At 45.4% G+C, this 15607-nt stretch overlaps 1 protein-coding gene across 1 annotated transcript in view; it reads right to left on the minus strand.

Moving 5' to 3' along the window:
- The window catches only part of Dis3l (DIS3 like exosome 3'-5' exoribonuclease), a 37397-nt gene that overhangs the window by 18297 nt on the left and 3493 nt on the right, over positions 1-15607 (minus strand). Inside the window, exons 3-6 of the mRNA XM_055597159.1 lie at positions 7078-7206; positions 5822-5957; positions 2624-2800; positions 1774-1852 (exon numbers count right to left, since the gene is read on the minus strand). Coding sequence (XP_055453134.1) covers positions 1774-1852; positions 2624-2800; positions 5822-5957; positions 7078-7206 — 521 coding nt within the window. The remainder of the gene's footprint in view (positions 1-1773; positions 1853-2623; positions 2801-5821; positions 5958-7077; positions 7207-15607) is intronic.

The following is a 15607-nucleotide window of genomic DNA, read 5'->3' on the forward strand; positions in this document are numbered from 1 at the left end:
ACACACACACACACACACACACACACACACACACACACACACACACAAATAAAAGTAGAGAACGACACAGGAAGATATTCAACATCAACCTCCAAAAGTGCACGTAACGGTGAGTGTACTTGGACACGCCCCATGGCTCTCCTGTGTAACCTTGGCTGTCAACTTGACTGCTTCTGAAATCAACTGAACACAAGTGGCCAGGCGCTGTGAGGTATGTCCTTCATAGATTATTGGAAGCAAGAAAACCCACCTAACTGTGGTGGTACCTTCTGGCAGGAGCCAGATGGAAGGATGTGGATTTGCTCTCTTCACCCTGGATGGCAAGTCCACTGTCCTACTGCTGCAGCAGCCTTCACTGATATCAGAGCTAACCTCTTCAGGCTTCCGGTGCACACTGAAGGCCAGCAGCCCTGCAGAAACCCTCCAGGCCTTCAGCACCGTAACAGGCCTGCTGAGACAAGCGGCTCATGGACAGGGCAGTCACTGGATGCTCAGGCTCTCCAGTGTGAGTCAGCTATTGTTGGACTACTAGGACCGTGTGTGCAAGCCAGTGTATACATCCATTCTATTAGTTCTGTTCCTATAGCGCTCGCACACACACACACACACACACACACACACACACACACACACACCCCGGCTCCAGGGTGGCCTCAGACATGAGACCGTACTCCTCATCTCCTGAGCTCTGGGGTTACAGGTGCCACCATGTTTGGCTTAAACTTGTGTTCTACCTGGTTGGGGTGAACTTAGACTGCTCCCATGCCACTCTGGATAATGAGCTCGTACAAGGCACCATCCATCAGTTTTTTAAAATAAAAAGTTATTAAATTTGAGACAGTCTCACACAGGTACATAATGTATAATGACCACATTTCACCGTTCTGTTCTTTTGTTTTGATTCTATCCCATTGCTTTCAAGGTTGGTATTACTTTTCTGCATGTAACTGTGAGCCTACACTAGAATTATGCTCATCCTTTCAGGGCCCTGCATAGCCAAAGGAATGGTCAGCGTGTTGATGAACCACACAGACAAGATGCAAACCTGCAGAGGGGCCGACAACAAAAGCCCTGGAGCCACTGTTCCTTAGCCGCCTTCAACCCAGACACCCCTTCTCATCACCAAGGTTTCTTCTTCCCCCTCTTTGTATTTCATCTGTTTCCTCATTCTGCCTGAGAAGTGATCATGGGAGAGCACAGAGAGGCAGTGCAGGAGCATTCATACCGCAGCCTGGGCTGCAAGCCGCCTCTCCCTGTACAGTATTTTAGGCACTGCAACAAAGCAGAGGCTAGGGCTGCAGCTGCCCAGAAGCAGTGGTTTAAAATCTGCAGCACAGTCAGACTAACTGCAGTGGATGTGCACAGTATTACATGCTCCTTTAATTATCTTGACTTTTTTTTTTTTTTTTGAGGCAGGGTCTCTCTATGCAGTCCTGGCTGTCCTAGAACTCTCTTTGTAGACCAGGCTCACCTTAAATTCACAAAGATCCTGTCTCTGACTCCAAATCCTAGGATTAAAAGCATGTGCCATCATTCCCAGCTTAGCTTTTAAAGAATTAAAAAAAAAAGCCAGAAATGATAGACAAATAGTCTAAGCAAAGCTCTAGGTTCAGTTCCTAGATTAACCCCACACCAACTGTAGACAACGTAAACATGGGGACCCCTAAATCTGTAAAGCCCAGTGCATATAGGCTGCACGACAGTTCATGCTTCCTTCACAGTATAATGCCAGAACCAGAAAAGCAGCACGGAAATGTGTGGTTGGTACCGAACCTGAGTCCTTACTGCTGGCTCCTTGTAGGCGAACAAAAGCTTCTATCTGAGCTCTATGCTTGTTGACGTTCAGAATTCCCTAAAATCATAAGCAAAAATCAGTGTGAACAAAGTTCTTTCTTGACCCAGTTTTTAAGGAATCATGAAAAAGATCACATTCTTAGCAGACTGTGATCCCTGCCTTAACCACTATGGCCTCTTTCCTTGAAGGAATACACTGCTAGCTTGAACTACACCAAGGGCCAGACATACTGATTATACTAAGGCATGGACTTCAGCTTGCTACCCTCAAGCTTTGGCTACCATCAGAGACTTGTAAATTGCCGGTTAGAATTGAAAAATAGAGTAGTTCTGATTCTTGACTGTGGTGGAAGCACAAGACTGCACACAGCCACCCATGAACACAGGAAATGGATGTGGGTAAACAAGTCAAAGCTGAGGACTTACTGTAGTCACATCTTTCCCCAAACTTTGAGAGCCCCTGGGTTCCAGGTCCTGGGAAACCACAAAGATTCTAATCCTCTAGCTGGGCAGGAAAATTGCAAAGGAGTGAAGACAAATTCACAGATGTGAGGATGCTGCTGTTACCTCCACACCCTAATGCAAAAATGTGTCTTTCTCAGTGACTGAGGCTACCGGTATACTTGTATGACACATGGAAAGCTTAGAACTAGACAGTTAAGAACTATGGGAAAATGGCTCCCAAACAATGTTGAGCTGGGCACCCCTGCTTACTGAAGCCCATCCTGTAGACAGGCATCAGACTCAGAGCCCTGGAGTGAAACACACGCTGAGAGGAGAAAAAAGTACGCCGGTTGTTACTGACCCCACCCTTCACTGCCACGCTCACCTGGATGTAGCGTCCAGATTTGATGCCTGCCTCAAGCACTTCCAGGGGTAGGTGTTCTGGGTACTCCTTCCCATGGGTTTCCTGACTCTCACTCTCCCTTTCCCGGCGAGACTGAAGGATGGAATCACAGAGCTCATGGGCAGCCTTTAAATCCGGCCAGAAGTTGTCCAGGTAATTCTGTGTTTAGTAAAGGCACAGAGAAATGCAGTGAGATGCTGATCCTGCATCCCAGCACTACCACAAAACCAAGAGTGTAAGAACATTTGCATGAAGACCTGAGTTCAAATCCCAGCACCTGCATAAAAAGTGTGGCTTGGCTACAGATATGCCTGTGCTGAGCAGTGAGGACTAAGGAGACAGGAGGATTGCTGGGCCTGCTAGCCAACGGCCTAGCTTCTGGGTCAGTAAGTAAATTATTTCAAGGGAATAAATAGGGTTAGAGAGCAATAGAGCAAGACAGCCAGTGTCCTCCTCTGGTTTCTGTGGCTGTACCTGCACACACAGATGAACACACACACACACACACACACACACACACACACACACACACACACACAATCTGTTTTTCATCTGCACATGATGGTCTACAAGGAATCCTATCTATATATAGGAAAATCTATTATGTATTTTTACCTTCTTACATGTGATTTCAACTTAGTTTAAGGCTAAGATACATTCTCTTTTCTCAAATTATAAAGGAAAGAAAGCATCCCTGTGTGGAAGCCAGCATTTCTCCTGTCAATTTCACATCCTGTTTGTACAACTTTTCTTCCCTTTTTTCACCTCAAAGTTCTGTCCACATGTACGTCAGCATGGCAACTCTGTACTCATGTGTCACTTAACGCCACACTTGTGTTAGGAAACAACCTCTTCATGCAGAACTGGTTCTTGCATCTAACTTGGAAGTCCCCAAAGAGTGCTGCTCTCTCATCTGAACTTGACCGTCTCTCTTTTTCTGCTATCATTCACCTCCATGGGGCCCTTGGTCACAAAATTTGCTCAAGAACTGCTCTACAAAATAAAACTGTCCTATAATACTGGACTACAAAAAGTAATTCTCAAAAAAGTAGAAAAATGTAATTTTAGTCAACTGTCCTCTGTGGGAACAAGACATGATATATTGCAACAGAAAAAGCAAGTGACACTGCCATTAATATCTAGCGCCCCTGGAATTCTCTGGCACTCCAGAACACATTTTTATAGCACAGTCAAGAAAATTCTATTGGCAAATCTTTAGCAATACATGCACATGAGAACCCTTATGGAATCTACAATTCAAAATCAAGCTGGACATTCTATAAACTGACAGGGATAATGGAGGCTGCATTTTGGTTTTTGCATCAGAAAATGCAATAAGCCAGTAGATTTGATTGGCCAACTGGACAGATAGGAGAGCCCTGCCACCTGTGAAGAGGTCAACAGTCAGTCTGACCTCTCAGAAGGGACTTTAAGAACTAGGAGGATGGTGTTGCTATGACAGCTTGAAGCAACTGACACTAATAAAACAACGTGCCTGTGACCCTGCATACAAATAATGCCTCATCCCAACTCCTCAAGTGCCCCTACTCTTCCTCACACAGTTCTGATGGGGTGAGGGGTGGCTGGCATACAAGAATGGCTTTAACGGGTAGGATCGTGGCTCAGCTGGTAGAATGCACAAAGCCCTGGGTTTCATCTTTAGCACTACATAAACTGGGTGATGGTGCACACCTATAATCCTAGCTCTTGCAAGTCTTCACTTTCCACTGGAAGATCAGAAGTTCAAGGTCATCCTTACCTATGCAGGAAGTTTGAGGTCTGTCTGGTATACATAGCCTTGGGGGCAGGGCAGATTATACACATACACACGTATGTGCATATATACATATATACAGAAGACAGAAAGACATACATGGAGTGAGAAGAAGAGAGGAGAGAGTGAAAGAACGAAAGAGAAAAGGGAGACTGGATTTAAAACAGTTTGCCTTTGTATATAATAATTATAATAATAGTCTGGAAGGCAGGTCAGCACGTGGTTAAAAGCTTTGAAGCCTGACCCCAGCCATTTTGTTGCAAATGCCTGTGGGCAAGTGACTTAGCTTCTCCGTGCTTCATTTCTCTTACTAGTACAATAGGATTCTGATCGACCTCAGTGACCTGCTGCAAGAACTGGAGGAAATAACACATTTATATCACTATTAGTAACATACTTACGCTGGCCACAAAAACATGTTGATTACTGCTAATGAGGAGGAAACGAAGGCAGGTTAACACTAAAATTGCCAGTGATCTCTCTCTTTTTTTCAACCTACAAAATGGTAGCTTTATTTGTTTCCTCCTCATTCCATCGTCACCTATGGAAACTACACACACAACTAGGGGCGGAACGTCAGTGGTAGTGTGTGCTTAGTATGGTGAGACCCTGGGTTCAATCAATCTCCAGTACTGACACACACATACATACACACACAACAATGTACACACCATACACATGTGACATAGAATCCAAACACACAACACACACAAGCACAGCTTACTGATAGCAGAGGCTTACTGGGGTGCTCTTGAGCTCTGTGTTCCCCATAGTTCCAGGAGTCAGCCTGGACTTGCTCAAGCCAAGGCCACTTGGTCAGCAATAACACTATGGACCATTTTTGGAGACATGTTTACTCTATGTGCCTGAGTGTTTAACTTGTCTGTGTGTGTGCGCCACACACATGCTTCGTGCTTCCGGAAGTCAGAAGTCCCTGTGGGTGTTGGGAACCAGGTCCTCTGTGAGAGCAACAAGTCCTCCAAAACACCAAGCCATCCCTCCAGCTCCCAATATGGACCATCTTAAAGTCTTCCTTCTATGTTCCCCCTCAACTCCCCTCCACCATCTTTGTTTGTTTGTTTTTTCCTTTGGAACAGGGTTTCTTGGTGTAACAGCACAGCGCTGGCTGTTCTGGAACTCGATTTGTCCTTAAAATCACAGAGATATAACTGCCTCTTCATCCCAAGTGTTGGGATTAAAGGTGTGCACCCCCCCCCTTATTTGTTTCTAAGTCAGACTCTCTGTAGCCCAGGGTGGCCTCAAACGTTCAGCAAGCCTCCTGCCTCAGCCTCTCTAGTATTAGGACTGCAGGTTTGAAGTCTTTGTCTTACCCGTGTTGCCAAGGGCTCTATACTGAGTCTATACTGAGTGTGTGTGCGTGCCTGGGCATGCGTCACTGGCAATACCTTGAAAGAAATGGCGAACACGCCCTCTGTCTCACTGCCGTACTGTCGGATGGCCTCTTCATCTTCCGTCACCATAACGATGGGCATTCTGTCCTCGCAGTGGTGATAGTACCAAACAGCCGAGCTGTAAATGCTCCTGGAACAGCACAGCACCGTGAGACCCTCAGCCACAGCACACAGCCGCCCTATCTCTCACCCTGTGCCCATAATCAGTCATTCATTTGTTTGTTTGTTTGTTTGTTCTTGTTTTATATAACAAATACTTCCTGGGTATCTACTCTAGAGGACCAGGGGGCTGGGCCCTCTGTGAGAGACAAAAAGGAATCAGAAAGCTCCTCCCATCTCTTCTTCCTAGATGTTTACACCCCATAAAACAACTTTTAGTTCCTGCTTTTGTTTAGAAAGCCCCAGACTCTGTCACTTATAACACCTTCTAACTGGAGGCTGAGCTACCCTCACATGGGAAATGACTAGCAACACTGCTGAAGATGAGAAATAAAGACCCAGATAAGACAAAACCCGCTTTAGCTGGTAACCTAAGACCTGAAAGGAAACCACATAATAGGCCTGCAATCTTCTGCTAAGAGCTGAAGTCTGGGTCTAGAGACCTGGGTTCAAGACTGCACCACATTCCCAGTGAAGTACATAAACCCGGAAGGTCCAAGTGGCAGTGTCTGTCTCCTCTGCGGTGCTATGGGCACTCACATTCCACCCCAAGGAACCTTGAAGTTAACACTCAGGGGCAATTAGCTAAGCGCCTGGGATCTTGCACTTGGGCTACCTTGTGAAGTACTCCAAGGGGCCTCTCCAAGTTCCCAGCAGGACCTTACTGTCGTCACTTCCCATCCTGCCCCGGGAACCACTCTCTGCAAGCATGCCACACCCAAGTGCTGGCTTCACACTGTACTTCTGGGCAGACCTAAACTAAGTCATTGCATTTTCTAGAACACTTTCCTTTTAGTGAGACTGGCCAAGGACATTAGATCGAGTCATGTTTTTACTCAAAGCATCAAAGGTAAGCCTTCTACACCACTGGTAGGACCGGCCAGTCCTGGCTTGGGTCTAGGCAATCTCAGGGAGGGTACCTTCGCCTCCTTAATCCCAAATCTAACACTCCTGTATTCAGACGGCATATCTAAAACATTGACAGTCTACAGTAGCTGCTGCTGCATTCTGGTCCAGTACAGAGCAACTCCGAAGGGCCACAGGTAAGGAAAGAGAACAGACTATGGAGAGGGCTGGGACTTGCTGCACACCTGGTCTGCCACTTCTCCATGGCCTCCCCCTTTTCCCGGGGGAGGTAACAGTGCTGCTGGAACTCGTTGGCGAAGAGCACACAGTCATGGCGAGCATCCTTCAGCAGGTTTCGCAGTTTGTTATACTGTCTGCAACACAGGGGGCAGAATAAATCTAACTCAGCAGGTACTCATCTCCTGCCACCTCCTGCCAAGGATCAAAACAGATGAGGCACTTCAGAGTGAGAGATGGATTGTTTAAAACCCAAGAAATGTCCTAGCACTCGGGAGACTGAGGCAGAGCAATCATGAGTTTGAGGGTGGTGAAAGACAAAATAAGGGCCGGGAGGATGGCAAGTAGGTAAAGCGCTTGCCACACACACACAAGAGGACCTCAGTTCAAATTTTTCAGAACCCAAATAAAACCAGATGAGAGTATTTGCCATCCCCGTGCTTATGCTGGGAGATAGGTGGAAACAGGAAAAGCTCCAGAAGTGAGTCTGGTGTGGGCAGCAGGGAAACAACGGGAAAGGCAGAGACCAACAGCCGAGGTTGTCCTCTGACCTCCACACATGCTGTGACATCGCGGGCGCACCTGCACACGTGTACACACATACACACACACGCACACTGATAATAATAAAAAGGAAGGAAATAAACCAACCCATCCCTGAGAAGCAACTGTTTGTATTGACTTTGGTGTGCTTGGTGTTAGTGGTTCTCAGTTGTGCCTGTTAGTTGCCTGCACTTGGGGAAGGCCTCATTAATTAGTTTGCAGATCGATTAGACGCCTTCTGCTTTCCCTTGGAGATGTCTGGCCATTTTACTATGCAGTTACATTATCTGCCTTCTTGTAGCTGCAGCACACAGAGGCAAGTAGAGCTTGGCACCTTTTTTGGTTCCTATTTTGTTGGCAAATGGTACTTTTAAGCATGAATACAGTTCACATTAGCTGGTAGGCCTAGACAGGGTCATGTAAAATGAAAAGATTAAAGGTTTATCTGTGAATTGTATTTATGCAGCCTCCATGATAATAGAGAGAGACCCATCTGTGAGACAGTAACACAAAGTCTAAGTTTCCCCATCAAGACAGTCTTCTAGCGATGTGAGGCAGAACTGTGCCCAAACAGCAAGTCTACCACGGGTCAGCTTCTGGAAAAGAGCTTTCTAAGAGCCTGTAATCAAGAGATTACAGAAAACATTCAGGCAGTTACTTCAAAGGGAATTGGTTGGGTTGCCGATTTTGAGGTGCTGGGATCCAAGCCAAGGCCTTGCGCTCACTTTGGTTATCACCCTGGATACACCCTTCCTTCAGCAAGTGTTTGCCACCTTCCGAGGCCAGGCCTTTGGCTACAGCGGGTGAGCACTACTTCACTACACGCCCTGGAGACACCATCTAGACAGGCCAGGCCCCACGTGCAGCAGCCTGACTACCGCAAGCCAAACAGCTATTCTGACCAGATAAAACTCAAAATCAGAATTGCCTTATAATTCAGCAAGGCCATTTCTGGGTGAAATAGAAAGAGAGAACTGGAGGCTCATGACAAAGCTCAGGGTGGAGCACTTGCCTACCATGCCCGAGGCCCTGGGGCAAACCCTGAACCCAGTTTACTAAGTAAGTATACACATAGATAAAACCACAAAACTCAACCAAACAAAAACAGGGTTCAACTGATTATCTCAACACTTGCATTCACAGTGGCACCTTTTATAGCAGCCAAAAGGTGGACACAACTGAATGACAAAGAATAAATAACCCAGTGTCAATATCAGTCAGCCTTTGCAAAGGGGCTCGGACACCTGCTGTCACATGGGTGAACCTGGGCACCACCCTGAGTGAATAAACCAGTCACAAAAGAACAAACACGTGGCTCCAGCTGTGAAGGCAGCTAGAGTAGAGACACGGAAGCTGAAAGCAGATTCCTTTCTAGGGGCTGAGGTCAGGAAGGGTGAGGTGGCATTTGAGCAGTCCAGACTTTTAGGGGGGGGAGATGAAGACTCTGAAGCTTGGGGTAGTGGACCTAGCTGCACAATGGTGCCACTAAACTATATACTTAAGAATTAAGGAAATATCAATTTTTTTAAGACAGGTTTTCATCCAGGCATGGTAGCACATGCCTTTAATCCTAGCACTCAGGAGGCAAAGGAAGGCAGATGTCTGTCTGTGAGTTAGAGGCTGGCCTGGTCCACATAGTGAGTTCCTGGACAGCTGGGGCTATGTAGAGAGACCTTGTCTCAAAAACAAAACAAAACAAAACAAAACAAAACACCCACAGAACTTGGGAAGCAGAAACAGGAAGATCACTGTGAGTTCAAGGCCAGCCTGGTCTACAAATTGAGCTCCAGGACAGCTAGGGCTATACAGAGAAACCTTGCCTCAAAAAACAAAAAACCCAAAGCAACCAAACAACAACAAATGACAGCATCCCATATAGCCTAGGCTCATGTCAAACATGATGGAATGATCTTTCTGCCTCCACCTACCTGGATTATGTGGTGCTGGGGACCAAAACTAGGGCTTCACACATGATTGATACGCACTCTGCAAATTGCTCTGCCCTCCAAAAATGTTGAGTTTTATGTATGTATATATATTTTATGAAAATTAAAAAAAAAGGAGCTATGGTACTTTGCTAAACAACAACAACAAAGAAACCCCACAGAATCACTCGCTTTGGTGGAATAAATGATGAAAGGACATGGGAAGGCTGGTGTGGCTCCCTGGAGCAGGCCTGAGACCTAAAGTACACATGGAAGAAAGCCAGAGAAACAGCCCAAATGTGACGAGTGGGGACAGAACATTCAGGGCAGCAGACACATTGCTCCGTCTGTCCTCAGTCGTCAACCATGGCAGGGCCATAAGGAAGGTAGGCATAGCACTGAGGTCAGCACTGCTGTAAGCCCGGCTTTGGGGTCTGAATAGAGTGCCATCTTCACAATCCATTACCTCTGCCAGCTCTACACACATCGCCCTCACTTTATTCATTTATCATTTTTTGAGATAGGCTTTCCCATGTAAACCAGGCAGGCCTTGAACTCAGAGATCAATCTGCCTCTGCCTCCCAAGTGCTGGGATTAAAGGCCATACCCAGCATCACCTTCATTTTAAATTGTATTTGATATTATTGTACATGTGTGATGGGGGGGGGCTTGTGTAGAGGGCAGAGGACAACTCTGTTCCACTTTACAAGGGTTCTGTGTGTTCCCGTTTGTCAGCCAGATAAAGGGAATAGACTAACAGCAGGAGAATACTGATGGGAAGAAGGCAACTCAGCAGTGAATCACTCCAAGTGCGACAGTCAGGGCTTCTTGGAGAGGTGCAGGCTTATGGTTATAATTTAGTAGTGCACCCATACAATACAGTCATAATTTCTGTTAGTCAGGCTTTGCAGTGTTTATGATAGCATTCGGTAGACAGCAGCCTGTGTGAAGTCAGCAGAGAGAAGCTTCGTAGCACCTTGGACAAATTTCACCAGAGTGATGGCAGTGGTTTAGACAGTCAAGATCTTCAATCTTAAACATGCCAGTCTTAAGCCAGATTCTGTGGAGAACAGCTCTGACCATAGGATTTGGGAGAGGTAGGAAGATTAGATGTCTAAGGTCATCCTTGGCTACAAGGAGTTTGAGACAGCCTGGGCTACATGAGATTCTCTTAAAACAAGTGTCAGTCTTACTGAAAAAACAAAACAAAACAAAAACATAGACAGGCTTAGATGTTTTCCAAATCCTGGAGATGGCTAAAGTAACTTCTTTAGACTGAATTTTGGGGATGGGGTAGAGAGGAAGAGGCATACTGTTTTGGTATGTTGCCCAGGCTAGCTCTGAACTCCTGGGTTCAAGTAAGCCTTCTGTCTCGGCTTCCCAAGTGCTGGGAGTGTACGAGCATGGCACCATGCCCAGCTTGATGGCTTTTTATTATTTTTATTTGATGATGGCCTTGCCTACAGGTGCAGCAGCCCCCTCTGCTGGTAATACCCACCGAGGGCTAGAAAAAGGAAGAATGGGGAAATTAATTCAGCAGTGTCTTTCTTTGCTAGGCTTCGCAGTGCCACTCTAGGGTCTCCTAGATTCACTTTCAGGCCTCCTACAATTTCAATGTTTATGTTTCTAGTCCTATTAGCCAATACTTTTATGGAATTTATGGAGTGAATTTTGAAGTATCTCAACAATCAAATGCTGTAATATGAATAATAATAATAAAAAAAACCCCAACACATTTATTTACTCAGGCACATGGAGGTCAGAGGACAATTTACAGGAGATGCTTTTCTCCTTCTATCTGTGTCTCAGAGACTGATCTCAGGTCGTCAGCCTTGGTGGCAAGTGCCTTTACCTGCTGAGCCATCTGCTGACCTTAATTTTTTTATTTTTATTTTTAAGAGTCTTGGTCTATTGCCTCGGCTGGCTTTGACCTACTATCATTTCTCCTGTTGCAGCTTCCTAAGTAGTTAGGATGATGGGGACATACCAACACACCCAGCTAATGCTTGGGCTTTAAAACAAAAAACAAAATAGAACATTTTGAGACAGGCTCTTGCTATGGAGCCAATGCCCGCCCATAAATCAAACTCAGGTTGGTTACAAATTTTTTCTTTTCTTTTTTTAAAAAAGATTTATTTACATATTTTATGTAAATGGGCACTTGTCTGCATGTACATCTGCACACCAGAAGGCAACATCAGACAGTTGTGAGCTGCCATTTGGGTGTTGAGAATTGAACTAGGCCCTTCGGGAGAGCAGTGAGTGCTTTTAGCCACTGAGCCATCTCTCCAGCACTCAAATGCTTTTTGAGACAGGTTTCACTGTGCAGCTGGGTGCTGGGATTAAAGGCGTGCCCCACCGTGCCTGGCCTCTCCCGAGTGTTAGGGTGTGGCTGTGCTAGCACTCCCCACTTGCAGCTCGGATCTGAATGTCCCCCAAGGTTATGTCAAACGACCCACAGTGACGCTCTTTAGGAATGGTGGGACCTTTAAGGAGCGTACAAGACTCGAGGTCCACATGCGTACGGACACAACTAGAGAAACCAGAGTTGTTATACATGCAGACAAAGTTCTTTCTTCAACAGAAGAAACTGACACCTGTTCACCTGGAAGGCTGGAGTGGATGTTGGTGATAACCTGGCAATCTTTTGCTAGTCTATGCAGCCAGCCTTCATCTGAATCTCCCAGACTCCTGAGCACTGTTTCTCAGTCTATACAACCCATTCTTATGAAAGATGTCCCATTTATTTTGCAACAGCGTTTGCTCTCATGCTTATTAAAAACCCTGGATCCCTAGGCCCTTATCCTGAGCATTGTTTCTCAGCCAACAGAACCCATTCTTGTGGAAGAGGTCACAGATGCTCTGTGAAAGATGTGCACTTTGCAAGGGAATTTCGATGCAGTCATGCTTTAAGTTCTGTTGTGAGGACTGTCAGGAGGAAACTTTTCCCCAAAGTTTTACTGTGTTTAAATACATAAAAAATAAACTGCTTGGGGTCAGATTCTGGAATTTTGAATCAGCTGGACTAACCAAGCCATGCTGAACTAAGTTTCCTTCTTGCCTCCTGTGGTTAGTTTCTTTGCAGGTAGCAGACCTCGCGGACTCCCCCAGAGAAGAGGTCTTCAGGTCATTTGGGATGTGCACCTAAAGAAGACTCCAGGACTCTGGTCTCAGCTTCCCAGTCATGAGGGCGTGGCTTTGCCCTGCCAAATGTTCCTAACCTGATGTGCCATCTCATTACAGGTCCAAAGCAACAGGGCCAAGAGATCACAGACTGGAACATATCAAATCACGTGTGAAAACAAATCTTCCTTTTTTGTGAGTCAATGATCTCGGTAAACTTGTTACAGCAACAGAAAACCGGCTAATACACCACTGTGTCCGCAATGCTGACTAAAATGCTACTCTTTTCGAGGCCTCAGACAACCCAGGATCTATGTAGAATTTCCTGTTCTTGCCTCAAGTGTTCTCCCTCTGTCTAGTTACCTGAGCCAAAACCTTAGTGCTATCCTTGACACCACTTTCTCCCCATCATACATCTAAAATCATTACTAAGTTCTATAAATTAAAGCCATGCATGGTTGCTTTAATACCACCAATAACCTTCAATACCACTGCTTGGGACATAAGATGCAAGAGGATCTCTATGAGTTTAGGCCAGCCTGGTCTACACGGTAAGTTCCAGGTCAGCCAGAGCTATAGTAAGAACCCCCATCTCAAAAATAAGTAAATAAATAAATATTTATAAAATAACTTTATCCATATATAATTCACTCACACACAAATTCATTTAACCATTGGGCTCGGTGGCAACTGCCTGAGCCTCTTTCTGGCTCCAGCATAAATATATATATGTGTGTGTGTGTGTGTGTGTGTGCATGTGTATAGCTGGCTTCTTTCACTTAGCACAATGTTTTCAAGGTTCATCTAAGTGTTAACATGTTCGGTCCTTTTTTTTTGGATATACCATGTTTTCCTAAACATTACCAACTGAAGGTCACTTGGGTTGTTGTTACTCACTGGCTATCGTGAATTAAGCTATGAGAGAGCTCCATAAAAAATAACTTGCTGGGCAGAACTGATAACATGAGTGTAATCCCTGGCTCCTGAAGTGGGTCCCAAAGGTTGTCTTCTGACCTCCACTCACACACACTCATAGCACATATATTTCATTGTGTATACACACACACACACACACACACACACACACATAACAAATAAAAATTTTAACGTAAAACAAATCCACTAGGAATAAAGCCAGTGTTTTCGGTTTCAACATGGACATTCTTCCAGTTCCCATGGTTACGGATGTACTTCCAGTTCCCATGGTTACATACTTAGAAAATGTTATTGATTCCCACCTACTGAATAGGTCTTGGGAGCACCCATTTCCGCCTATATCTAAGCTGCCAGTTACCTCACTATAGGTTTCAATGTGTTCTCTAGTGCATTGAAATTTCATCCCCTCGTGAGATATTCAGTGTAGAAAGTCAACCAAACTCCTATGCATAAAAGTAGTGATTCCAGGAAGTAGTTAGGATTCAAAAGTCATCAGGTAGAGTCCCAGGACTGAATTGCTGGTGGCTTTATACAAAGGAGAAAAGTAATTTACCTCAAGCGTTTGTCAGAGTAACGCACAACAGGCTAATAAAACACCTCATCTCTTACAGCTGCAGCCTCCATTTTCTTTCCTTCAGGACTCTTTTCACCCGAACCCAGCAATCTTCTAAAACAGTAACCTGTCGTCACACTATCTTGAATAAAACCCTTCCTTGACATCCCCAAAGCCTGCAAGGCCTTCCAAGTGTCTTTTTAGTTCCTTGAGTGTGCCTTTTCTCCTTTTCCTAGAGAGCTTTTTCACTTTGCCTGGTCTGCTCCTCCTTGTCCGTAAACGCTCACTGTAGGCAGCTCACTCAGTAAAGCCCTTCCTTGCTCCCTGGTTGGCTGGGGCTCTGCTCTAGCCATGTCCTGGTACTTCAGAACATCTGCTACAGGTGTGGCTCTACATCTGTGAGAGATTATTTGAGCGCATCTGTCCTCTCTTAGGACTGGATCTGCCTTTTTGTATTGCTGTGTTCTCAGTCTAGCAGTCTCTGGATAAACATCTGGATGAACACATGACACCTGAATGCGTGACTGTGTGAGAGGCTCTCAGAGCCATCGAGTGCCCCTTCATTAAATAAGCAGTTGAGGATTGCTAGGTGACAGATGTGTGATTATCCTGAACAATCAGAGACTTGACATTATTCAATTGTTCTCTGCAGTTTATTTATGCGAACAGGCACTCTCTGCATTGGTATTCCTGAGATCAAAATATAAAACACACAACAGGATTACAGGTTATATCTCTCTGTTGTTAAATCTAACTCTGGTGCTTTCATTTCCTTAAAATGACACAATTCCACTTCCCCGGGAGCCGCCCTGTGCACCCATGCTCCACACCGGAGAGCACTTCATCTACAGAACATCTAGAAGCCAAAGAGCTGGCTGCAGCAAGAATGGGTGCCTTTCTCTGTCCTTGTTCCTCACAACGCAGTATGACGACAGTCTACACAGCACTTGGGCTGCTTTCGGTGCTTTAGTAACCTAGAGATGATTCAGAGCCTCATCCTTGATGAGTGAGGGGTATATGCAAACACCATGCTATTTAAAACAACTGTTAGTATACTTATCTTTTGGGGGGATGGGCATGTCATAGTGTACATGTGGTCAGAGGACAATCGGAGGGATCTGAGGCTCTCTCCTCTGTATCTACATTACCCTGTGGATTGAACTAAGTCCTCAGGCTTGGTGGCAAGCTCCTTTACATGCTGAGCCACTTTGTTGGCCCAATGCCATTTTATGTATTGATTTATTTAAAAATTTTTAAAATTGTATTTATTCATTTTATGTGTGGCTGTTTTGCCTGAATGTATGTTTGCATACCACAAAAATGTTTGGTGCCCACAGAGGTCAGAAGTGGGAGGGCATTGGATCCCCTGGAACTGGAGTTTTAGATGGTTGTGAACCACCCCGAGGTTGAGGGGATCAGACCTGGGTCCTCTGTAAGAGTGACAAATGGTCTTAACTG

This window comes from Psammomys obesus, unplaced genomic scaffold, assembly GCF_907164565.1.
Source record: "Psammomys obesus unplaced genomic scaffold, mPsaObe1.curated_primary_1811, whole genome shotgun sequence".
Lineage (NCBI taxonomy): Eukaryota > Metazoa > Chordata > Mammalia > Rodentia > Muridae > Psammomys > Psammomys obesus.